Here is a 24,756-nt window from a genome sequence, read left to right as displayed (position 1 = left end):
ACAATTAATCCTAAGCAATTAACCAAGTTGTCCGGCATGTCATTGGTCCCTCGACGCTTCGTCTGATTCTTCGGCGCATCGTCCTCTCCTGCGGCCTATTGCCCAATCGGCCAGTTGACTCCGCAACTCCGATATCCTTGGCACAATACCCGCTCTTCTTGGCCCGATGCCCGAGTCCACGGCCCGAAGCCTTCTATCGATACGTCGACCGATCCACCGGCCCGACGTCCAATCTTCTGACATGTTCCTCCGGCACAACATGATTTTCCTGCTTTAATTGTCTCATCCTGATCAAAGCATCCTGCGTCACTCAAAACGCAGATTAAATCATAAACATATATCAAGTAGTTTCATCATCAAAATACGAGATTCAACAGTCCGAACTCTGACAAGCATGGTGCAGACCATTATCTCCCAACGAACCCCTCCGCGTGCGGCGAGGCCCTCGCAGCAACAGGAGACTCTCGCCCGGACCCACGCACCACCCCCAGAACTTCCGGGCTCGCCTCGAAACCCCACAACCCGACCGGGGAGCAGGGAAGCCGAGGACACGGTGAGCCACCCCGAGCCCGAGGCCCCGACTGCTGACTCGACGAACGCCCTACGGGCCCAACTGCGCCTCGTCAGTCAAAGGCTGGACGAGGTACAACAGGAGGTTCGTAAGTCAAAAGGAGAACCCGGGACGGACGGACACCAAGGATCTCCGTTCACCCCCGAGATACAGGATCAGGCGATCCCGCCGCACTTCTGCCTCCCTGCCCTGGACGCGTATGACGGCGCAACCGACCCCGCGGACCATGTGGCCGCTTTTCGGGCCCAGATGGCGCTGTTCGGGACTTCAGACGCCCTGATGTGCCGGGCATTCCCGACGACCTTGCGAGGACCAGCCCGCGCATGGTATAGCGGCCTGAAGCCAGGGACCATCGCCTCCTTCGACCAGCTCGCCAAGGATTTTGAGCTTAACTTCCTAGCATACTCCCGACCGAAGCCATCTATGGCGTTGCTCTTGGGGCTCAACCAGAAGGAGGACGAGCCCCTTTCTCACTTTGTGAATCGGTTTACGACGCAAATCCGTGGACTATCGGATGCTCACCCCTCTCTCTTGATGCAGGCCTTCATGACCGGCCTACGGCCCTCCAGGTTCTTCTGGTCGCTCGTGGAAAGGCCCCCCGTCGCGGTCCCTGAGATGCTCCAACGGGCCAGCCAGTTCATCGCCGCAGAAACTTGGATGGTGGGAAAGCGAGAAGAGCACAGAAAGGTCAAGTCGGAGCCGCCCCGACACCAGCAACCCACCACCTCCCGGCGAAAGTTGGACAGGCCTGACCCAAGGCCTCCTCTTCCCGCCTTGAACTCCTCCCGGACGGAGATATTCCTACACGAAAGGGGGAAGGGGCTGCTCAGGGACCCCCACCCGATGAAGAACCCGCGGGAGCTCGCAGACCGCTCAAAGTACTGCCGATTTCATCGACAGCACGGGCACGACACGGAGCAGTGTTACGAGCTAAAAAGACAAATCGAGGAGCTCATCCTCAGAGGCCATCTCGGCCAGTACCTCCGGTCGAGCAAAGAGCAGTCTCCTCGTCCGGAGGGCCCTGTTGAGCGACACATCGATGTCATAGCCGGGGGCCCCGCATCCGGAGGAAGTTCTATGTCGGGCAGGAAGGCCTATGCCCGGACCGCCCCCGACGAAGCCTCGGGGCGTGAGCCTTGTTGGGAAATTATTGGGGACGACATCACATGCGCAGCGGAAGAACAAGAAAACAAAAATCCCCGATTCCCAAAAAGATGTTCGTCGTCGTGCGAAGATTGGTGCGCAAAAATCCACAAAACACAAAACTGCGTATAGAGATTGTGTTACATAGGGAGATCGTATATCCCTGTTTCCTTGCAGATCCTTAGGAGAGGGTGAAGGAGGTCAAGCGTCCTCCTCTCTAGCGGTGATCCACACAGCAGGGTTGTGACGACCCTCCTCAAAACTCCAGGCCTACTCTGAGGTGGAGAGGGAGAGGAGAATAGGAAGGGCAAGTAAAGACTCTAGCCTATGAGGCTGTGAATCCCTCCTATTTATAGAGATCCCGTGTCAAACCCTAATGGGTCCTTCCCTAGTGGGTATTGGATCTGCATCCAATAAGACAAGGGCTCCATCGGATATCTCATATCCGAACCTCTACTCATCGCAATGCCTACCATATGTGTGTGACCCTCTAGGCCCAATATCGAGCTGGCCGTGAGTCATACCTGTCAGAACTCCTTCTGACTGAGTGAATTATTATCTCTGTAATAATTCACTTGACTCATCGACTACGGACGTACTAGGCCACTACGCTGTAGTCCCCAGACGATACAGGGGAATCCAATCCATTGGACCTGTCTATCCTCAGTTACCATATACCTATAGTCCCTCATCCATCTAATATCCCAGAGACCGTATATCGAGCATGGTGCTGTCAGACCCATACGGTTTCTACTCGAGTCTCGCTCTAATCGGATTCTCCCGGAGAACTCTTTCTCTCTCAACCCGAATGACCCTGGCCAGGGATTTATCTGAGCAAGAACACATGGGATATTCCTCTCATGATGCCGAGAGTGGATGATCCTCTGTCGACACTCAATAGCCCTCGTAAGGTCGACTACCACTCTCAATGACCAGCTGTACTAGATCTGGGAACAGCCAAACCTATAAGTCTGGTATCAAAGAGTGGAGCACTCATATAGGACATCCTTGGTGTCTCAAGTCTAAGGACCAGATACACCACTAGAACTACGGAATCGCTGTCTGACAATAAGGCATCATCAACCATCCAGCATTCCGTAAGCGGATCAATCAGTGAACTCATTCTCCAATGAGCACCTGTACTGTATCCCTAGTGTCCCTATACGAGCAGCTATGAGACTAGCTGCATCCATCATATGGACGGGTATACAGCACACCAGTCTATCCGGTTATCATGATGTCCCTCTCGAGTAACCTATGACCGGGATTATTTAGGATATGTGTTTAAAGGTGAATCGATCTCATTATCGTGATCTCATCACGATCCGATTCCCATTGCACAAATCCAATGATATCACAATATATATGCATTTATGCAATAGTTATAAAGTGATATACGCCAAAATATAATAAGCAAAAAGATTCTGTATCAAGTCACACGTGCCATCACTCACGTGATTGGCTTGCTGGGCACCTATGACTAGCAATCTCCCACTTGACCTAAAGCCAATCACCTATGTGTCTGATCCCCATCAGACCCCTGTGACGCTCAAAGACAATCTGAGACAACGGCTTTGTCAGTGGATCTGCAATGTTATCTTCGGATGGAACTCTTTCCACTGCTACATCTCCTCGGGTTACGATCTCTCTTATAAGCTAGAACCTCCTCAGAACATTTCTGATGAGACCCGGGTTCCCTTATTTGAGTAATCGCCCCATAGTTGTCGCAATATAAGGAAGTCGAGTTCTCGCTATTCGTAACGATTCCCAAATCTGTGATGAACATCTTCACCCAGACTCCCTCTTTTGTTGCATCCGATGCAGCAATGTACTCCGCCTCTGTTGTCGAGTCAGCAGTGGTATCTTGCTTGGAACTCTTCCAGCACACTGCTCCTCCATTCAAGGTGTACACATACCCTGAATTTGACTTGCTATCATCGACATCAAACTGAAAACTTGAGTCAGTGAAGCCTTCAACCTTAAGGCTATTACCTCCATATACTAGTAAAAGATCCTTAGTCCTTCTCAAGTACTTAAGGATACACTTTACTGCTTTCCAGTGCTCCAAGCCTGGATCCGCCTGATACCTGCTCGTGACACTCAGAGCATGCGCTATATCAGGCCTAGTACATAGCATGGCATACATGATAGACCCTATTGCTGAGGCAAAAGGTATCATATTCATGTTTGCCCTTTGGAAATTTCCATGCCAAACCTTTTGACAATGGTTTCTATGTACCTGGACTGGGACAAGCCAAGCATCCTCTTGGATCTATCTCTATAGATTCTAATCCCCAAGATATATGATGCTTCCCCTAAGTCCTTCAAGGAGAAGTCTCTAGATAACCAAGCATTTACTGTGGATAGCATTCCTATGTCATTCCCAATGATGAGGATGTCATCCACATATAACACCAAAAAAGTGATAGCGCTCCCACTTACCTTTCTGTATACACAAGGCTCATCTTCGTTCTTAACGAAGTCATAAGATCTGATTGCCTCATCAAATCTTATGTTCCAACTTCGGGAAGCTTGCTTTAGTCCATAAATGGATCTAAGCAACCTACACACCTTATCTGGGCAGTTCTTGGACACGTATCCCTCAGGTTGCATCATATACACCTCCTCCTCGAGGTTCCCGTTGAGGAATGCGGTTTTCACATCCATCTGCCAGATCTCATAATCATAGTGTGCTGCAATAGCCAATAGAATTCTGATGGATTTTAGCATTGCTACGGGTGAGAAGGTTTCGTCGTAGTCAACACCTTGCCTTTTGACGATACCCTTTAGCCACTAGCCTTTCTTTATAGGTCTCTACCTTTCCATCTACTCCGATCTTTTTCTTAAAGATCCATTTGCAACCGATGGGTACAATACCTTCGGGCGCATCAACTAGGTTCCAAACCTTATTGGAGTACATAGAATCCATCTCAGAATTCATGGCTTCTTGCCACTTCCCGGAGTCTATACTCATAATAGCCTCCTCATAGGTCTGAGGATCAATATCCTCTACATCCTCTGCTCTAATATGTCCCACATATCTCTCAGGAGGATGGGATACTCTATCAGACCTGCGTAAAGTTGAAACTTGTGTATTAGGTACCTGAACAGACTCGGGCTGTAGAGTGGTGCTTGAGCTTGGTTCTCTAACTTCGCTCAACTCTATCATTCTCCCATTGTCTCCGCCAAGAATGTGTTCCTTCTTAAGGAACACTGCTCTCTTAGCTACAAAGACCTTTTGGTCCTCGAGATGATAGAAGTAATACCCACAAGTTTCCTTGGGGTATCCCACAAATATGCATCGCTCTGTCCTTGATTCTAACTTATCGGGGTTGTGTCTTTTAACGTGGGCAGGGCAGCCCCAAATCTTAACAACCTTAAGATCAGGCTTCTTCCCTTTCCATATCTCATATGGTGTAGACACTACCGACTTAGTTAGAACTCTGTTCAGAAGGTAAGATGCGGTTTCTAGGGCATATCCCCAGAATAAGATGGGTAGGTCAGCGAAACTCATCATGGACCGTACCATATCTAATAGCGTACGATTTTTCCTTTCAGAGACACCATTGAGCTGAGGTGTATAAGGAGGTGTCCATTGGGATAATATCCCATGGTCCTTGAGGAACTGAGTAAACTCTGTACTTAAGTATTCACCTCCTCGATCTGATCGAAGAGTTTTGATATTCTTTCCAGTCTGGTTCTCCACCTCATTCTTATACTCTCTGAATTTCTCAAAAGCCTCGGACTTGTACTTTATTAAGTACACATATCCATACCTTGAGAAATCATCAGTAAATGTAATGAAGTAGGAGTAACCTCCAATGGCATGAGTTGACATGGGTCCACATACATCACTATGTATGAGTTCCAACAACTCATTGGCTCTCTCTCCAGTTCTACTAAATGGAGATTTGGTCAGTTTTCCACGAATGCAAGGCTCACAAGTTGCATAAGACACATAGTCGAATGTGTTAGGATCGAGAGCACTAAGAGGGGGGGGGTGAATTAGTGCAGCGGAAATCTTTTAGCAATTTAAAAATGAAAGCTGCGTTCGTCCGATAGAAACGATTTCGATGTAAAAGCCGATTCTAAGATTACTTAAGATTAAGCGCAGTTTACGTCTAAGCGCAGTTTATGTCTAAACTCAGTTTGCGTCTAAATACAGTTTGCGTCTAAACGCAGTTTTGCGTCTAAACACAGTTTTACGTCTAAACGCAGTTTTGCGTCTAAACTCAGTTTACGTCTTAAACGCAGTTTTATGTCTAAACGCAGTTTGCGTCTAAAAGTAGTTTGTCTAAAACACAGTTTTATGTCTAAACACAGTTTGCGCAGTTTGCGTCTAAACACAGTTTTGCGTCTAAACTCAGTTTACGTCTAAACGCAGTTTTACGTCTAAACGCAGTTTGCGTCTAAACGCAGTTTTACGTCTAAACGTAGTTTTACGTTTAAAAGAGGTTTACGTCTAAAACACAGTTTTATGTTTAAACACAGTTTGAGCAGTTTACGTTTAAACGCAGTTTTACGTCTAAACGCAGTTTGCGTCTAAACACAGTTTTACGTCTAAACGCAGTTTTACGTCTAAACGTAGTTTTACGTCTAAACGTAGTTTTACGTCTAAACGTAGTTTGCGTCTAAAACAGTTTCAAAGGGATCTAAACTCAGAAGCTAGTTCATAAAAGCACAGAAGACAGTTTTGCAGAATCAAAACACAAACGTAAGCTGATCGTACGAAAAACACAGATTTACGTCCGAATGCAGATTCGAAAAGATCAGCACTTAGAACTTGTTCGTAAAGGCGCAGAGAGCAATAGTTATGTAGGAGGTTTGCAGCAATGATAAGGAACTCAAAAATAAACGCAAACCAGAGATTTAGAGTGGTTCGGTCAGTCTTGACCTACTCCACTTTTGGCTTCCTCTACCGACGAGGTCACCGACGTCAACTAGCTGCCTTCCTTCAATGGGCGAAGGCCAACTGCCCTTTTACAGTTTCACTCCTTTTGACGGGCTCAGGAGACAACCCTTACAGATCCTTTCTCTCCTCTCTTTACAACTCAAGACTTGAAGAATAGAAAGAGGAGAACTTTTGGACTTTACACAAGTTTGAGCTCTTAGAATCACATAAAAGATCAAGAATTCGTAGTGGATCTGTATACTTTCTGTGCTGAATGGGTGGGGTATTTATAGGCCCCAACCCAGTTCAAACTTGGAGCTCAAAACGATCAAATCCCGGAATTCCGGGATCAGGCGGTTGCACCTCTTGACTGGAGAGGTTGCACCGCCTGGCAGAGCTAGAAGTCTGAGCTCAGGCGGTTGCACCCCTTGACTGGAGAGGTTGCACCGCCTGGCAGAGCTCGAAGACTGAGCTCAGGCGGTTGCACCTTCTCTGTCAGGGGTGGTTGCACCTCTCTGCCAGAGCTCGAAGACCGAGCTCAGGCGGTGCATCTCCTGACCAGAGAGGTTTCACCTCTCTTCCAGAGGTGGTTGCACCTCTCTGCCAGAGGTGGTTGCACCTCTCTGCCAGAGGTGGTTGCACCTCTCTGCCAGAGCTCGAAGACCGAGCTCAGGCGGTGCATCTCCTGACCAGAGAGGTTGCATCTCTCTGCCAGAGCTCGAAGATCGAGCTCGGTGGTTGCATCACCTGGCAGAGCTCGAAACTTGAGCTCTGGCGGTGCTACCTCTTGACAGAGGAGGTTGCACCGCCCAGTCTCGCTTGGAGACTGAGCCCTGGGCGGTTGCACCTCTTGGCTGGGGCGGTTGCACCTCTTTCACTATTTCAGCTCACTTGGTTTGGCTCCAAACTTGGCCCAAACCAATCCGAACTTGAGCCTAATTGGCCCCTACTTGGGTCATAGGATTAACACCTAATCCTAACCCTAATTAACGTGCTAACTATGATTTTAAAGACATTTTCTAAGCTATTACAAAGTCCGCAAGTCAAGACTTCTTCTGGCGAGCTTCCGGCAAACTTCCGACGGTCTTCCGATGAACTCTCGGAAACCATTCTGCGGACTCCCGGCAAGCTCCTAGACTTCACGATTTGTTCTTAGCGAGTTCCAACGAGCTTCTTCGGCAAGCTCTGATCTTTCTCGGCGAGCTCCGCGAACTTCCAACGAACCTTCTGGCGAGCTTCCGAAAAACCCTTCGACAAGCTCCCAACTCATCCTCGGCTAGTTCCGGTAGCATTCCCGACGAACCTTCGGACTTCCGTCGAACTCTCGAACTCGCAACAAATCCTTCGTGCTTGACTCCGACACTTTGTTTCGCTTTATGTCGTCATCGTTATCATAGTTAATCCTGCACAACAAAACAAAAACTTCGATCGAGACAATTAATCCTAAGCAATTAACCAAGTTGTCCGACATGTCATTGGTCCCTCGACGCTTCGTCCGATTCTTCGGCGCATCGTCCTCTCCTGCAGCCTATTGCCCAATCGGCCAGTTGATTCCGCAACTCCGATATCCTTGGCACAATACCCGCTCTTCTTGGCCTGATGCCCGATTCCATGGCCCGAAGCCTTCTGTCGATACGTCGACCGATCCACCGGCCCGACGTCCAATCTTCTGACATGTTCCTTCGGCACAACATGATTTTCCTGCTTTAATTGTCTCATCCTGATCGAAGCATCCTGCGTCACTCAAACCGCAGATTAAATCATAAACATATATCAAGTAGTTTCATCATCAAAATACGAGATTCAACAATCTCCCCCTTTTTGATGATGACAACCACTTGATGACGGAGTTAAACTTAACTCCCGGAGTTTAAACAAACTCCCCCTATCAATATGCCATATTGATAGAACCTTGAATTCAAACTGAATTCAAGTCATTGCAATATTCATCATGAATACTTGCAACACGTCAACATGAACATATGCATAAACTTATGCATCACATGTCATGTCTTCAACATACTTCTCCCCCTTTGTCATCAACAAAAAGGAGAAGTACCACAATCAAGTGTGTGTGGTATTGGTTCAACTCATTGCATGAAAATCATAATATCAAGTTTTATCATCATGCAAGTTTGCTAATATCAAATATCAACATGAAAAATTGCGATGTAAGCTTTTGATATCATAACGCAAACATTTCAAGTGTTTATCAATTGTAGCATTTCATCACATGGTAAGATATCAACGCGTAAAATTACGATACAAGTTCTTGATATCTTAACGCATGATGCAAACATGGCAAAATGCAAGTTTGGCAATCATAGCATCAATTCATATATCTCTTAATGATGCAAGCATTGCAAATATGGCAATCATATCAATTCATATGTCTCTTGATGATGCAAGCATAGCATCAGTGTTCATAGCATTAATTCATATATTTCTTAATGATGCAAGCATTGCAAATATGGCAATCATATCAATTCATGTCTTTTGATGATGCAAGCATAGCATCAGTGTTCATAGCATCAATTCATATATTTCTCCCCCTTTGTCATCAACAAAACGGAGAATGATATAAGCAAATTTTAAGCATAAGTGCTTGTTGTTATGTATGTGAAATAAATCCTTGCAAGTAAAAACACTTTCATCCATATTCATTAAATCCATTTCTCAAAAAATATTTTTCACATGATATGTGTATGAGAGATGTATTTGCTAGTTGATTACATATGTCAAAATTCAATGATATGAACTAAACTTGATATGACATATGCTTGTTGTTATGTATGTGAAATAAATCCTTGCAAGTAAAAACACTTTCATCCATATTTATCAAATCCATTTCTCAAAAAATATTTTTCACATGATATGTGTATGAGAGATGTATTTGCTAGTTGATTACATATGTCAAAATTCAATGATATGAACTAAACTTGATATGACATATGCTTGTTAAGAAGAGAGTGAACTTGATATGTTAGATTCAAGAGAATCCGAAAATGAAATTTGACTCTTTCTTCCATTCGGACAAGGTTTTGCTATAGATATTCAATTACAATAATAAAGATAAGACATTGCTCATCATCATGGTAGTATGATAGCAAGTTTACCATATACAAGCTAGCAAAAAATTTCTACATTTTAAGGCCCGCAAGCTAGCAATTTTGAGATGTTCAAGAAAGCAACTCTTTCTTCTTGAAATATAAGTTTTGCTAGATGTGCAAGTTAACTTTTTGCTTCTTGAGATAGGCAAGATAGCATTCCTTGGTGATGTTCAATATAGCTAAGTTCTACATCATGCAAGCTAGTGAATTTTATAACATTTTAGAACATGCATAATCACCAAAGCATCATAATTAGAGGGCACAAGTATTGCATGTATAATTGCATATCATAAATGTTTCATATCTTGATGGTATCAATTTTGTCAAATTATATCCTACCATGCATGATCAAAACTTCTCCCCATTTTATCATTGAAAACAAGAAGGAAGTAGGGGGAAGAGCATAAAAGTGTTAAATATTTCAAGGCATTTATATCATAGATCAAGTCATGATTCGTGATTCATCATAAAGCAAGTTAGTTTTCAATCATCACATAAGGCATTTAAGGAATTTTTGAAACATAGGAGAATGATTAATTTAAGCATACAATGTTTCAATCCAATCCAAGTCATGAATATCAATGCTTTCATATTGTGAGTATCAATTCATGAATACCACAAGATATTATTTGTGACTTCAATTTTGCAAGATCAAGATTATGATTTAAATAAAACTTATTCAAATCAATTCATAATCAAGTCATTAAAATTAATTTCGAGATTCACAAAATATCATGAAATCAAAAGACAAGTTGCATTTCATTTGAAGAACTCCTTTTTGATAAATGTAGGGAGCATAATGAACGATCTTGATTTATAAAGAGCTTCATGTTATAATTATCAAGATCATGATTTTAATAATTATTCTCTTTAGCAAAGAATCACAAAAGCACTTTATTTTTGCATAAGAATTCTCATTGTATTATGATTTATAAATTCTTTTTCTGCACATGAATCATAGGAGATATGTATGTGAAACAAATCTTTGCAAGCAAAGACACTATCATTCATATTTCAAGATGGAATTTATAAGCAGGAATCATTTCATCAAATCCATTTTAGAAAAATATTTTTCATAAGTGTATGAGAAAATCCGATTGTTAGGATACCAATTGTTAAGTGAATCCGAAAATGAAATTAGTACTTTCATGCATTCGGATAAGATTTTGCTATAGATTTTCAAGTTCAATTATGAAGATAAAACATGCTCATGATCATAAAAATTTATGTATCCAAAACATATAATTTCCAACATGTTATAGTGTAAAATCATCATGGCAATTAAGTGATTTGAACATTGAATCAAGAATGTCCGAAAAATAATCTTAACACGTTCATGCATTCGAGCACATTTTTGCCATAGTTTTTCAAATATACTCATGAGAATAACACATGCTTATCATCGGCTTAAAACCTCATGCATAAAATTGTTAATCAAAATATTTAATTTCATCATTATGCATTTCTTCAAATCAAACATGATCTTTAATTAAAGTCGAGAAATAACAATGGAAATCAACGTAATACACATTTTTACTTCTTAACCATGATTTCATATTTTCAATCAAGATCATTTTATTTATTTATTATAGAATATGCAATATTATCATTTTCGAAATTACTAGCATGATCATGTAATTTTCAAGAAAATTAATTCTAAACTAAAAAGAAAATACATCATGAAAGCGTCAAGTAATTTCAAAATAAATCAAAGGCATTCTAATTACCTCAACGTCGTAGGCTGTTAAGGCGTAGTTTGCCACCTCGCTTTTGTTGATTTTTTCTTCGTCTTCGGAGGAGCTCGATTCATCCCAATTTTTGTTCTTCTTCTTGCGTTTAAAGTAAGTAGTTCCATTCTTTTTGCTTTTTAATTTTCGTTTCATTTGTAGTTTAAGTTCACCATCACTTGAGCTTATGCTCGAGTGGTCTTCAAATGTTCTATGTCCCAAATCCTTCCTGTTCTTTGGAAGGTTGTTTTGTTCATCATTGTCCTCATCACTTGAGTCATCGCTCAAGTGGCATTCATTTGTCCGGAGTTCCAAATCCTTCCTGTTCTTTGGAAGGTGATTGTGTTCAACATGTTCATCATGTTCATTGTGCACCATTTCGTATGTCATCAACGAACCAATTAGTTCTTCAAGTGGTAAGTTGTTTAGGTTTTTAGCTTCTTGTATTGCAGTTACTTTTGAATTCCACTTCTTAGAAAGAGAACGCAAAATCTTGTTTACGAGTTCAAAATCCGAAAAACATTTTCCAAGAGCTCTTAAACTATTGACGACATCCGTGAAACGGGTGTACATGTCGCCTATAGTCTCGCTTGGTTGCATTCGAAAAAGCTCAAAATCATACAATAAAAAGTGAACTTTCGAGTCTTTGACTCTACTAGTTCCCTCGTGCGTGATTTCAAGTGTTCGCCAAATGTCAAAAGCCGTTTCGCACGTAGAAATCCGATTGAACTCATTTTTGTCCAAAGCGCAAAATAAGGCATTCATAGCCTTTGCGTTTAAAGAAAAATACTTCTTCTCCAAATCCGACCATTCGTTCGTCGGTTTAGAGGGAAGTTGAAAACCGTTTTCAATGATATTCCATAAATCCAAGTTCGTAGAAATCAAGAAAACTCTCATTCGAGTTTTCCAATAAGTGTAGTCCAATCCGTTAAACAACGGTGGACGAAAGACCGAAAAGCTCTCTTGAAAGCCATGAAGAGCCATTTCTCTCGGGTGTAAATCCGAAATGAGAAAAACCCTGCTCTGATACCAATTGTTAGGATCGAGAGCACTAAGAGGGGGGGGGGTGAATTAGTGCAGCGGAAATCTTTTAGCAATTTAAAATCTTTTAGCAATTTAGCAATTTTACGTCTAAACGCAGTTTTACGTCTAAACGTAGTTTTACGTCTAAACATAGTTTTACGTCTAAACGTAGTTTGCGTCTAAAACAGTTTCAAAGGGATCTAAACTCAGAAGCTAGTTCATAAAAGCGCAGAAGACAGTTTTGCAGAATCAAAACACAAACGTAAGCTGATCGTACGAAAAACACAGATTTACGTCCGAATGCAGATTCGAAAAGATCAGCACTTAGAACTTGTTCGTAAAGGCGCAGAGAGCAGTAGTTATGTAGGAGGTTTGCAGCAATGATAAGGAACTCAAAAATAAACGCAAACCAGAGATTTAGAGTGGTTCGGTCAGTCTTGACCTACTCCACTTTTGGCTTCCTCTACCGACGAGGTCACCGACGTCAACTAGCTGCCTTCCTTCAATGGGCGAAGGCCAACTGCCCTTTTACAGTTTCACTCCTTTTGATGGGCTCAGGAGACAACCCTTACAGATCCTTTCTCTCCTCTCTTTACAACTCAAGACTTGAAGAACAGAATGAGGAGAACTTTTGGACTTTACACAAGTTTGAGCTCTTAGAATCACAGAAAAGATCAAGAATTCGTAGTGGATCTGTATACTTTCTGTGCTGAATGGGTGGGGTATTTATAGGCCCCAACCCAGTTCAAACTTGGAGCTCAAAACGATCAAATCCCGGAATTCCGGGATCAGGCGGTTGCACCTCTTGACTGGAGAGGTTGCACCGCCTGGCAGAGCTAGAAGTCTGAGCTCAGGCGGTTGCACCCCTTGACTAGAGAGGTTGCACCGCCTGGCAGAGCTCGAAGACTGAGCTCAGGCGGTTGCACCTTCTCTGTCAGGGGTGGTTGCACCTCTCTGCCAGAGCTCGAAGACCGAGCTCAGGCGGTGCATCTCCTGACCAGAGAGGTTTCACCTCTCTTCCAGAGGTGGTTGCACCTCTCTGCCAGAGGTGGTTGCACCTCTCTGCCAGAGGTGGTTGCACCTCTCTGCCAGAGGTGGTTGCACCTCTCTGCCAGAGCTCGAAGACCGAGCTCAGGCGGTGCATCTCCTGACCAGAGAGGTTGCATCTCTCTGCCAGAGCTCGAAGATCGAGCTCGGTGGTTGCATCGCCTGGCAGAGCTCGAAACTTGAGCTCTGGCGGTGCTACCTCTTGACAGAGGAGGTTGCACCGCCCAGTCTCGCTTGGAGACTGAGCCCTGGGCGGTTGCACCTCTTTCACTATTTCAGCTCACTTGGTTTGGCTCCAAACTTGGCCCAAACCAATCCGAACTTGAGCCTAATTGGCCCCTACTTGGGTCATAGGATTAACACCTAATCCTAACCCTAATTAACGTGCTAACTATGATTTTAAAGACATTTTCTAAGCTATTACAAAGTCCGCAAGTCAAGACTTCTTCTGGCGAGCTTCCGGCAAACTTCCGACGGTCTTCCGATGAACTCTCGGAAACCATTCTGCGGACTCCCGGCAAGCTCCTAGACTTCACGATTTGTTCTTAGCGAGTTCCAACGAGCTTCTTCGGCAAGCTCTGATCTTTCTCGGCGAGCTTCGCGAACTTCCAACGAACCTTCTGGCGAGCTTCCGAAAAACCCTTCGGCAAGCTCCCAACTCATCCTCGGCTAGTTCCGGTAGCATTCCCGACAAACCTTCGGACTTCCGTCGAACTCTCGAACTCGCAACAAATCCTTCGTGCTTGACTCCGACACTTTGTTTCGCTTTATGTCTTCATCGTTATCATAGTTAATCCTGCACAACAAAACAAAAACTTCGATCGAGACAATTAATCCTAAGCAATTAACCAAGTTGTCCGACATGTCATTGGTCCCTCGACGCTTCGTCCGATTCTTCGGCGCATCGTCCTCTCCTGCAGCCTATTGCCCAATCGGCCAGTTGATTCCGCAACTCCGATATCCTTGGCACAATACCCGCTCTTCTTGGCCTGATGCCCGATTCCATGGCCCGAAGCCTTCTGTCGATACGTCGACCGATCCACCGGCCCGACGTCCAATCTTCTGACATGTTCCTTCGGCACAACATGATTTTCCTGCTTTAATTGTCTCATCCTGATCGAAGCATCCTGCGTCACTCAAACCGCAGATTAAATCATAAACATATATCAAGTAGTTTCATCATCAAAATACGAGATTCAACAGAATGGATCTAGATATCCATCATTTAGCAACTTTTGAATCATTTTTTCATGGATGTGACCTAGCCTACAATGCCACAGGTATGCACTGTTCAACTCATCTCGTTTCCTTTTGGACACATTTATATTCATGATATGTGGAGTGGTGTCTAACATAAATAAACCATTATGCAATGTTCCTTTCGTGATGATCTTATCATCTAATAATATCGAACAACCATTGTTCTCAAAAATAAATTTATATCCACTAACTGTTAAACATGAAATGGAGATAATGTTTTTGATAATAGAAGGAACAAAATAACATGCATCTAATGCAATAAAAGCTCCACTAGGCAGATGTAGGGCGACCTCGCCAACAGCTAATACAGCAACTTTTGCTCCATTACCCATCTTGAGGTCCATCTCGCCTCTCTCTAGTCTCCTAGGCCTTGCCAGAACCTGCAACGAATTGCATATATGATAAGCACTACCGGTATCCAATACCCATGTGTTATCATAAGAGTCTGACAAATTGAGACTGATCATGAATGTACCTGAAGCTTTATCAAGCTTTTGTTTCGCCCTTTCTGCAAGGTACTCTTTGCAGTTTCTCTTCCAGTGCCCATCTTTACCACTGTAGAATCACTGGCCTTTGTCCTTTGTTGGGTCTTTCTTAGCAACCTTTGCTTTACCTGGTTTGCCCTTGCCCTTTCTCTTCTTAAGGGACCTTTCTGCTTTCCTTTTCTTTTTGGTCTCACCAGTGTAGAGAACTGGCTTCTCTTTCTTAATAGTACTCTCTGCCTCCCTCAACATATTGAGGAGCTCTGGGAGAGTCACCTCAAGCTTGTTCATATTAAAATTCATTATGAACTGTGAAAAGGAATCTGGTAGGGACTGAAGCACAATGTTCACACACAAGTTATCCTCTAGGACCATTCCTAGACCTGTGAGTTTCTCTATCCACTCAATCATCTTTAGGACATGGTTCTGAACCGATGTCCCCTCAGTCATCCTAGCGCGGAAGAGGCTCTTGGATATCTCATATCGCTGAGTCCTTCCCTGTTCCTCAAATAATTTGCGGACATGTAGGAGAATGGATCTGGCATCCATCTTTTCATGTTGTCTCTGTAACTCTGGAGTCATAGAGCCCAACATATAGCACTGAGCAAGAGTGGAGTCATCAATGTACTTCACGTAGCGAGCGATCTCATCCTCGCTTGCCCCTTCTTCGGGCGTAGGCATCACTGTATCAAGGACGTACACGATTTTCTCCGCTGTGAGAACAATTCTCAAGTTATGGAGCCAATCCGTATAATTTGGACCAGTGAGGCGGTTGACATCAAGTATGCCACGTAAGGGATTTGAAAGCGACATTTTCTGAAAATAAAGATGTAGCAAAAATGAATAACATGCAGATTTTGCAAGAAATAAACTATCAAGATATGGACTTCTATCTTAATATGCTCCCACTATTTTACTAACGAGTCACGCGACACCCTAAGCACGTGAAACGGAAGTCTCCGGCATACTTCTAATGAGGATCAGGATCCAATCAGCGTCTTAGTGTAACCTCGAGGGACTCGACCAATCACACTAAGCCTAAAAGGTAGGCAACTCTTGCCGATCACAACTCCTTGTGATTCCCGTCCTGTTCGGCCTCCGAATCACCATGGCCTCGAGGGACTCGACCAACCATGATGCTCGGTTAAGTCAACACCTTCGTTACAAGATGAGTCTGATTTGATGATATACCCTCGAGGGACTCGACCAAGCATACCATGCCCTCAGGTCACCGGTGACATCTCTATGTTGTAAGCAAGATAGCGAATCGCGATATAGGTGAGTCTCGAGAGACTCGACCAACTAAACCTACACCGGGAATCGGTTCTGTTACGGTGAGTAACTTTTTAAGCCGTGGCCTCGGGGCCGACGCGGCTCGGTTCTGGGGCTCGGAATGTCGGGGATCTCGGGCTTAGCTCCCTCGGGGTCTCCCGGTCGGGATCGGTCGTTCGGGGCGGTAGATCGGGTCGGCAGCTCCGCAGCAGCGCCAGGAAGAGGTCACTTCGTCTTCGTTCCTGCACACAGGTCGGGTCGGAAGCTCGGCCCGACCCCTCCGACGAACAAGTTAGAGGAAGATGTGGAGGGGGTTTTGGAGGACGAAATGCCTCCATACAAGTGTGGTTTGTGAGTGTGTCCTCCTCCTCTCCTAATGGATGAGAGGGTATTTATAGGGGAGTATTCTGCAGGATGCACCTCGGTCAGCATGTTCGGCCTGCCTTTTGCAGGATGTACCTCGATCAGCGTGTTGGACCTCGGTCAGCGTGTTCGGCCTGGCTTTTGCAAGATGTACCTCGGTCAGCGTGTTGGACCTGGCTTTTGCAGGATATTAGTGTGCCTCGGTCAGCGTTTTGATCAATTCCGAGGTGCATGATGTCATTTGGAGCAGCTGAGACTGTTTGCCATTTTTTCCCTTAACATATTCCCCCTCGGAAAGAAGCTATGCGTCGGTCATTGTAACGGGAGTCCGAGGCATAGCTTCAGCTTTAGGCGGGTTGGCCGCGTGGGCGCAGTCCCGGGGAGCTGGAGGTCGAGGAGCACGACGCAGGTGGGTGAACCGCGCGGGTGTGTCCTGAGAGCTGGAGGTCGAGGAGCACGACGCAGGCGGGTGAACCGCGTGGGTGTGTCCTGAGAGCTGGAGGTCGAGGAACACGACGCATGCGGGAAAACCGCGCAGGTGTGTCTTGGGTGGCGTAAAGCCGTCGAGCCGAGGAGTGGCCGGGTGTGTCTTGGGTGGCGTAAAGCCAAAGAGCCGAGGAGCGGCGAGGTGTGTCTTGGGTGGCGTAAAGCCGAAGGGCCGAGGAACGGCCGAGCATGTCTTGGGTGGCGTAAAGCCGAAGGGCCGAGGAACGGCCGAGCATGTCTTGGGTGGCGTAAAGCCGAAGAGCCGAGGAGTGGTGAGGTGTGTCTTGGGTGGCGTAAAGCCGAAGAGCCGAAGAGCGGCCGAGCATGTCTTGGGTGGCGTAAAGCCGAAGAGCCGAGGAGCAGCCAGGTATGTCTTGGGTGGCGTAAAGCCGAAGGGCCGAGGAACGGCCGAGCATGTCTTGGGTGGCGTAAAGCCGAAGGGCCGAGGAGCGGCGAGGTATGTCTTGGGTGGCGTAAAGCCGAAGAGCACGACGCAGGCAGGCAGGCCGCGCAGGCATGGTCTCGGGTGGCGTAAAGCCGAAGAGCCGAGGAGCATGACGCAGGCAGGCAGGCCGCGCAGGCGTGGTCTCGGGTGGCGTAAAGCCGAGGAGCACGACGCAGGCGGGCAGGCCGCGCAGGCGTGGTCTCGGGTGGCGTAAAGCCGAAGAGCCGAGGAGCACGACGCGGGCAGGCAGGCCGCGCAGGTGTGGTCTCGGGTGGCGTAAAGCCGAGGAGCACGACGCAGGCGGGCAGGCCGCGCAGGCGTGGTCTCGGGAGGCGTAAAGCCGAAGAGCCGAGGAGCACGACGCATGCGGGCAGGCCGCGCAGGTGTGGTCTCGGGTGGCGTAAAGCCGAGGAGCACGACGCAGGCGGGCAGGCCGCGCAGGCGTGGTCTCGGGAGGCGTAAAGCCGAAGAGCCGAGGAGCACGACGCATGCGGGCAGACCGCGCAGGCGTGGTTGCGAGGGCCATGCGGCCGAGTGACACGGCGCCGGACGAGGTGATAGGCTCGGCCGAGAGACAACTTAAGCGGGGAGGTCGCGCTGAGGTGAACTCGACGGCGAAGGGCCGAGAAGCTCGGCGCAGGTAGGCTGCAGCCGAGTGACACCGCTCAGAGGGGCAGGCCGCTCTGAGGGGAGCTCGGGAGAGTGTGGCCGAGGGGTTCGACGCAGAAGGGCCGACCGTGCAAGCGTGTCTCTGGAACATGGGGCCAAGGAACACGACGCAGGCGGGCAGGCCGCGCAGGTCTGTCTCGGGAACATGGGGCCAAGGATCACGACGCAGGCGGGCTAGGGCCGCGCAGGTGTGGTCTCGGGTGGCGTAAAGCCGAAGAGTCGAGGAGCACGACGCAGGCGGGCAGGCCGCGCAGGCGTGTTCGCGAGGGCCATGCGGCCGAGTAGCACTACGTGCGTCGGGCTAATCGCGCAGGCGTGGTCACGAGGGCCATGCAGCCGAGTAGCATGACGCAAGCCGTGGAGGTAGGCTGGGGTCGAGCGACAACTCAGTCGGGCAAGCCGTGCTGAGGTGGACTTGATAGTGCATGGCCGAGGGGCTCGGCGCAGGAGTGTCGACCGCGCAAGCATGTCTCGGGAACATGGGGCCAGGGAGCACGACGCAGGCGGGCAGACCGCGCAGGTCTGTCTCGGGAACATGGGGCCAAGGAACACGGCGCAGGCGGGCTGGAGCCGCGCAGGTGTGGTCTCGGGTGGCGTAAAGCCAAAGAGCCGAGGAGCACGACGCAAGCGGGCAGACCGCGCAGGCGTGGTCGCGAGGGCCATGCGGCCGAGTAGCACGACGTGCGTCGAGCTGATCGCGCAGGTGTGGTCGCGAGGGCCATGCGGACGAGTGACACGGTGCAGGGGGACAGACCACGCAAGTGCGTCTCGGGCATTATGCAACCGATGAGGTCGGCTCCGGCCGATGAGGTCTCGGACAGGCCGTGGCCGAGGAAGTCTCGGGCCGAGAGATTACTCAGGCGGGCAAGCCGCGCATGGGGCCGAGGTAGCAGGTTGCGCCGTCAGCCGAGGAGCTGGCGCGGGCTGGCCGCGCATGGGGCAGAGGCAGTAAGCTGCGCTGTCAGGCGAGCAGCTGAGGCGTGCTGTCGCGCATGGGGCCCAAGGGTCAAGGCAGCGGGCTGCACCGTCAGCCGAGCAGCTGACGCGGGCTGGCCACGCATGAGGCCGAGGAGCCGAGGCAGCGCATGAGGTCGGCTCGGGTAGAGGAGGTCTTGGACAGGCTGTGGCCGAGGGAGTCTCGGGCCGAGAGGTTACTCAGGCGGGCAAAATGCGCAAGGGGCCGAGGGGCTGAGGCAGCGCATGAGGTCGGCTCGGGTAGAGGAGGTCTCGGACAGGCTGTGGCCGAGGGAGTCTCGGGCCGAGAGGTTACTCAGGCGGGCAAGCTGCGCAAGGGGCCGAGGAGCCGAGGCAGCGTGCAGCGTGTTTGCTGCGCATGGTGCCGAGGGGCCGAGGCAGCGTGTTGCTGCGCACGGGGCCGAGGGGCCGAGGCAGCGGGCTGCTTGCTGCACATGAGGCCGAGGAGCCGAGGCAGCGCATGAGGTCGGCTCGGGTAGAGGAGGTCTCGGACAGGCTATGGCCGAGGAAGTCTCGGGCCGAGAGGTTACTCAGGCGGGCAAGCTGGGGCCGAGGAGCAGAGGCGCGCGGGTTGGTCACGCGCATGGGGCCGACGCGGGCGGGTTGGTCGCGCGCGTGGGGCCGAGGGGTCGAGGAACCGAGGCGCGCGGGGTGCCGACGCGGGCGGGCTGTTCGCGCGCGGGGTGCCGACCCGGGCGGGCTATTCGCGCGCGGGGTGCCGACCCGGGCGGGATGGCCGCGCGTGTGTCAGCCGAGGAGCTCTCGGGCATACCGCGCAAGTGCGCCTCGGGCATTATGCGACCGAGGTGGCAGGCCGCTCTGAGGTGAACTCGACAGCGTATGGCCGAGAAGCTCGGCGCAGGCGGGCGGACCGTGCTTGGGGCCGAAGGCCGAGGCAGCGTGCAGCGTGTTGGCTGCGCATGTGGCCGAGGGGCCAAGGCAGCGGGCTGCTTGCTGCGCTTGGGGCCGAGGGGCCGAGGAAGCGTGTTGCTGCGCACGGGGCCGAGGCGCCGAGGCAGCAGGCTGCTAGCGCGGGCTGGCCGCGCATGGGACCGAGGCAGCAGGTTGCGCCGTCAGCCGAGGAGCTGAGGCAGCGTGTTGCCGCGCACGGAGCCGAGGGGCCGAGGCAGCGTATTGGCTGCGCACGGGGCCGAAGGGCCGAGCGGCGCCGAGAGGCCGAGGTAGCGTGGGGCCGAGGCAGCAAGCTGCGCTGGCTGGTCGCGCGCGGGGCGCGGAAGCGGGCGGGCTGTTCGCGCGCGGGGTGCCGACGCGGGCGGGCTGGTCGCGCGCGTGGGGCCGACGCGGGCGGTTCGGCCACGCGCGTGGGACCGAGGGGTCCAGGCGCGAGGGGCCGAGGCAGCAAGCTGCGCTGGCTGGTCGCGCGCGGGGCGCCGACGCGGGCGGGTTGTTCGCGCGCGGGGTGTCGACGCGGGCGGGCTGGTCGCGCGCGTGGGGCCGACGCGGGCGGTTCGGCCGCGCGCGTGGGACCGAGGGGTCCAGGCGCGAGGGGCCGAGGCAGCAAGCTGCGCTGGCTGGTCGCGCGCGGGGCGCCGACGCGGGCGGGCTGTTCGCGCGCGGGGTGCCGACTTGGGCGGGCTGGCCGCGCGCGTGGGGCCGAGGCAGCTCGGCGCAGGCAGAGACCAGCCCTCGCTGCTTCTGGTGCAGGTCGGTTGCAGCGGAGCAACCAAAGAGAAAGCTAACGTACCGTCATTCCGGGCCCTCCTTCTAGCGCCAAAATGTTACGGTGAGTAACTTTTTAAGCCGTGGCCTCGGGGCCGACGCGGCTCGGTTCTGGGGCTCGGAATGTCGGGGATCTCGGGCTTAGCTCCCTCGGGGTCTCCCGGTCGGGATCGGTCGTTCGGGCGGTAGATCGGGTCGGCAGCTCCGCAGCAGCGCCAGGAAGAGGTCACTTCGTCTTCGTTCCTGCACACAGGTCGGGTCGGAAGCTCGGCCCGACCCCTCCGACGAACAAGTTAGAGGAAGATGTGGAGGGGGTTTTGGAGGACGAAATGCCTCCATACAAGTGTGGTTTGTGAGTGTGTCCTCCTCCTCTCCTAATGGATGAGAGGGTATTTATAGGGGAGTATTCTGCAGGATGCACCTCGGTCAGCGTGTTCGGCCTGCCTTTTGCAGGATGTACCTCGATCAGCGTGTTGGACCTCGGTCAGCGTGTTTGGCCTGGCTTTTGCAGGATGTACCTCGGTCAGCGTGTTGGACCTGGCTTTTGCAGGATATTAGTGTGCCTCGGTCAGCGTTTTGATCAATTCCGAGGTGCATGATGTCATTTGGAGCAGCTGAGACTGTTTGTCATTTTTTCCCTTAACAGGTTCCTACTCATAACGATGGAAGGCCACGTGGGTCAATCTAATTGCCTCACGTTTATCGACTTAATATTATCGAGCGATGTTTCTCTAATTTGGTCTCCTAATATGACATGTCACACATATACATATTTAATATATATCTACATCGCATGCAAATATATATACATATCTAGTATGTGTATAAGTAATCACACCAGATGATCATGGACCACAACCTAATATGATTAGGCCCGAGCCAGTAGGCCTAATCACTCACATCAAGATCTATGTGTGCAACGGTGCATCTCCATGCCCTGTGATCGTCCATCTCGTCCTCGTCGGTTCCGTCGACATCTTGATGCATCTCCATGCATCACGATCGTCCGTCTCGTGGGTCCCGCTATCGCATCCACGCTCCCGCTGCGCCTCCTCATGTGATTACAACTTAATCATAGGCACACAGGCCCGACAATAAACGAGAAATATAATGGAGGTTCGCAGACCTCAATAATAATAATCACAAGTACACACATCATACATCACATATATAAATAATCATCATCATGTAAGACTACTAGATAATAATAAAAATAATAATCAACTAAACCTTTTAATTAATTAATATTTTTCTGAAATCAGGGACATGTAGGGAATTTCTCAATTCCTAAGGGTATTTTCGTAATTTGGAAAAGACAGAAACTGGAATTTCTCAAATTCCGAGGGGCAAAACTATCTTTTGCCCAGAAAACCCTAATACCCTTTACCCCTTTCGCTGCTGCCGCCGCCGCCACCCTGCCGGCGGCAGCCTGTGCGGCGGGGCGAGGGCACTGCCCTCGCCTGCAGGCGGCACGCCCACTGGCGGCGATGCCGCTGCCTCCGCAGGCGGTGCTGTACCGCCGGGCGGCCGCCCCTGTGGGGGGGTTTCGCCCGCGGGAGCAGCGGCGGCGCCTCTGCCCGTGGGCTGCCAGCCCCGCCAGCAGCAAGCCTGCTGCAAGCAGACCGCCGTCCGGCTGCTGCAGGCACAGCGCTTGCGCATGCGCCGGCGCTGTGCTGCCTGGCTGCGGCTGCGGCTACCGCTGCAGGTGGCTGCAGGCATGCAGATCGAGGGCAGCAACTGTTGCTGCCCTTCCTCGCTTTTGCGTCAACGATTTTGACGTCAATATTCTTCCTAAACACAACACACGCAGTTCAAAACCAATCATTCGCACGAACAACCTGGCTCTGATACCACTGTTGGGAAATTATTGGGGGCGACATCACATGCGCAGCGGAAGAACAAGAAAACAAAAATCCCCGATTCCCAAAAAGATGTTCGTCGTTGTGCGAAGATTGGTGCGCAAAAATCCACAAAACACAAAACTGCGTATAGAGATTGTGTTACCTAGGGAGATCGTATATCCCTGTTTCCTTGCAGATCCTTAGGAGAGGGTGAAGGAGGTCAAGCGTTCCTCCTCTCTAGCGACGACCCTCCTCAAAACTCCAGGCCTACTCTGAGGTGGAGAGGGAGAGGAGCGACGACCCTCCTCAAAACTCCAGGCCTATTCTGAGGTGGAGAGGGAGAGGAGAATAGAAAGGGCAAGCAAAGACTCTAGCCTATGAGGCTGTGAATCCCTCCTATTTATAGAGATCCCGTGTCAAACCCTAATGGGTCCTTCCCTAGTGGGTATTGGATCTGCATCCAATAAGACAAGGGCTCCGTCGGATATCTCATATCCGAACCTCATATCCGAACCTCTACTCATCGCAATGCCTACCATATGTGTGTGACCCTCTAGGCCCAATATCGAGCTGGCAGTGAGTCATACCTGTCAGAACTCCTTCTGACTGAGTGAATTATTATCTCTGTAATAATTCACTTGACTCATCGACTACGGACGTACTAGGCCACTACGCCGTAGTCCCCAGACGATACAGGGGAATCCAATCCATTGGACCTGTCTGTCCTCAGTTACCATATACCTATAGTCCCTCATCCATCTAATATCCTAGAGACCGTATATCGAGCATGGTGTTGTCAGACCCATACGGTTTCTACTCAAGTCTCGCTCTAATCGGATTCTCTCGGAGAACTCTTTCTCTCTCAACCCGAATGACCCTGGCCAGGGATTTATCTGAGCATGAACACATGGGATATTCCTCTCATGATGCTGAGAGTGGATGATCCTCTGTCGACACTCAATAGCCCTTGTAAGGTCGACTACCACTCCCAATGACCAGCTGTACTAGATCTGGGAACAACCAAACCTATAAGTCTGGTATCAAAGAGTGGAGCACTCATACAGGACATCCTTGGTGTCTCAAGTCTAAGGACCAGATACACCACTAGGACTACGGAATCGCTGTCTGACAATAAGGCATCATCAACCATCCAGCATTCCGTAAGCGGATCAATCAGTGAACTCATTCTCCAATGAGCACCTGTACTGTATCCCTAGTGTCCCTACACGAGCAGCTATGAGACCAGCTGCATCCATCATATGGACGGGTATACAGCACACCAGTCTATCCGGTTATCACGATGTCCCTCTCGAGTAACCTATGACCGGGATTATTTAGGATATGTGTTTAAAGGTGAATCGATCTCATTATCGTGATCTCATCACGATCCGATTCCCATTGCACAAATCCAAGGATATCACAATATATATGCATTTATGCAATTGTTATAAAGTGATATACGCCAAAATATAATAAGCAAAAAGATTCTGTATCAAGTCACACGTGTCATCACTCACGTGATTGGCTTGCTGGGCACCTATGACTAGCAAGCTTGAGCCCGAGATCACCTTCCCAGCCGGAGCCACTGAGCGGCCCCACCACGACGACGCCCTGGTGATATCGGCCAGGGTAGCCAACGCGCGAGTGAGAAGAATCATGGTCGACACGGGGAGCTCGGCCGACATACTCTACTTTGGCGCCTTCCAGAAGCTGGGCCTAGCCAGGGAAAATTTAAGCCCGATGTGCTCGGCGCTCACCGGCTTCACGGGAG

The 24,756-nt window shown here is 49.4% G+C and overlaps 1 protein-coding gene across 1 annotated transcript; it reads left to right on the top strand.

The window, feature by feature from the left end:
* Positions 1-394: 394 nt before the first annotated feature.
* Positions 395-21,702, top strand: LOC135666280 (uncharacterized). The gene is made up of 2 exons (XM_065177846.1): positions 395-1,700; positions 21,656-21,702. The coding sequence occupies exons 1-2, from the start codon at positions 395-397 to the stop codon at positions 21,700-21,702; spliced, it is 1,353 nt and encodes a 450-aa protein (XP_065033918.1).
* Positions 21,703-24,756: the final 3,054 nt, after the last annotated feature.

This window comes from Musa acuminata, unplaced genomic scaffold (genome assembly GCF_036884655.1).
Source record: "Musa acuminata AAA Group cultivar baxijiao unplaced genomic scaffold, Cavendish_Baxijiao_AAA HiC_scaffold_1077, whole genome shotgun sequence".
NCBI classification, from domain to species: Eukaryota; Viridiplantae; Streptophyta; class Magnoliopsida; order Zingiberales; family Musaceae; genus Musa; species Musa acuminata.
The sequence above is the reverse complement of the archived record's forward strand: the minus strand, read 5'-3'. Positions and strand labels throughout refer to the sequence as shown.

Bases quoted from the DNA above. Each gene is read 5' to 3' on its own strand.
- LOC135666280 (XM_065177846.1), top strand. From the start codon at position 395: ATGGTGCAGACCATTATCTCCCAACGAACCCCTCCGCGTGCGGCGAGG. The intron at 1,701-21,655 runs GTGAGCCTTGTT...TGGCTTTTGCAG, and splicing joins CCCCGACGAAGCCTCGGGGC to GATGTACCTCGGTCAGCGTG.